Source organism: Charadrius vociferus, unplaced genomic scaffold (genome assembly GCF_000708025.1).
Source record: "Charadrius vociferus isolate BGI_N301 unplaced genomic scaffold, ASM70802v2 scaffold1020, whole genome shotgun sequence".
Classification (NCBI taxonomy): Eukaryota; Metazoa; Chordata; class Aves; order Charadriiformes; family Charadriidae; genus Charadrius; species Charadrius vociferus.
The window spans coordinates 564,984-565,879 of NW_009646502.1; the positions used below are offsets into that span (position 1 = coordinate 564,984).

General features: G+C 64.6%; 1 protein-coding gene across 1 annotated transcript in view; it reads left to right on the forward strand.

The window, feature by feature from the left end:
* SPEG (SPEG complex locus) overlaps positions 1-896 on the forward strand; it is a gene marked incomplete at its 3' end in the record, with an annotated part of 21,721 nt that overhangs the window by 3,778 nt on the left and 17,047 nt on the right. The window contains exons 5-6 of the mRNA XM_009884155.1: positions 128-339; positions 598-686. Of these exons, the coding sequence (XP_009882457.1) occupies positions 128-339; positions 598-686 (301 nt within the window). The remainder of the gene's footprint in view (positions 1-127; positions 340-597; positions 687-896) is intronic.

Genomic DNA, 896 nt, shown 5'->3' on the forward strand with positions numbered 1-896 from the left:
GATGTGTGGTGGGATTGGGTGTCCCCGGGCACACCCTGGGGTGCGGGATGGTGGGGAGGGGTGTCCTGACCCCCCCTTGCCTGGCTCTGGCTGCTGCCAGCTCCTTATTCGGCCTCTCCTATGCTAGCCCCCGTCGTGGAGCGGCATGGGAACTTGGCACCCCCCCTCGGCCAGAGGCCAGCCCTCACCTCGGATGAAGAGTACCTGAGCCCCCTGGAAGAGTTCCCCGAGTCTGGAACACCCCAGCACCGACCAGCCATGAAGCTGCAGCCTAGAGCCGAGCATGGGGCTGCCCACGGCTCCCCGGAGAGCACCTTCAAGGCTGCACCCACCTTTGAGGTGAGCTGGCAACCACCCTGGGACCTGGCAGAGGGGGGGCAGTGGCCTGTGACCGCAGCCCTGTGGTCTCTGGTGCCAGGAGATGCCGGGTCAGGCCTTCTTACCTCCTGATCTGGGCTGTACCAGGTGCCCCAGCAGCTCCCCTGGTGCTCCAGGGCTGTCGCTGTGATGGGACATGTGGCCCTGGGTGCGGTGGTGGGGATGCATGGCCTTAGGTACAGGTGGGTGCTCACTGCTCCCTGACCACTGCTTCCTCAGGTATCCCTGTCGGACCAGTCGGTGCTGGAGGGGCAGGATGTCAGCATGAGCGTCCGTGTCCGTGGGGAGCCCAAGCCCATCATTTATTGGTGAGTCCCAGTGCTCGTTGGGTCACAGCTGGACAGGGAAGGAGGGGACAACCACAGTGGCCTCCCCATTTGGGGATGGCCAGTTTGGAGCTCTGGTCCTGAGCAGGATTGGGGGTGAAGGAGAGGGGTCTTTTGGGGACAGACAGGATGGGCGTGCAGGGCCAGGCGTGACGATGCTGCTCTGCCTGTGTCCCTGGCAGGCTGAGGAAC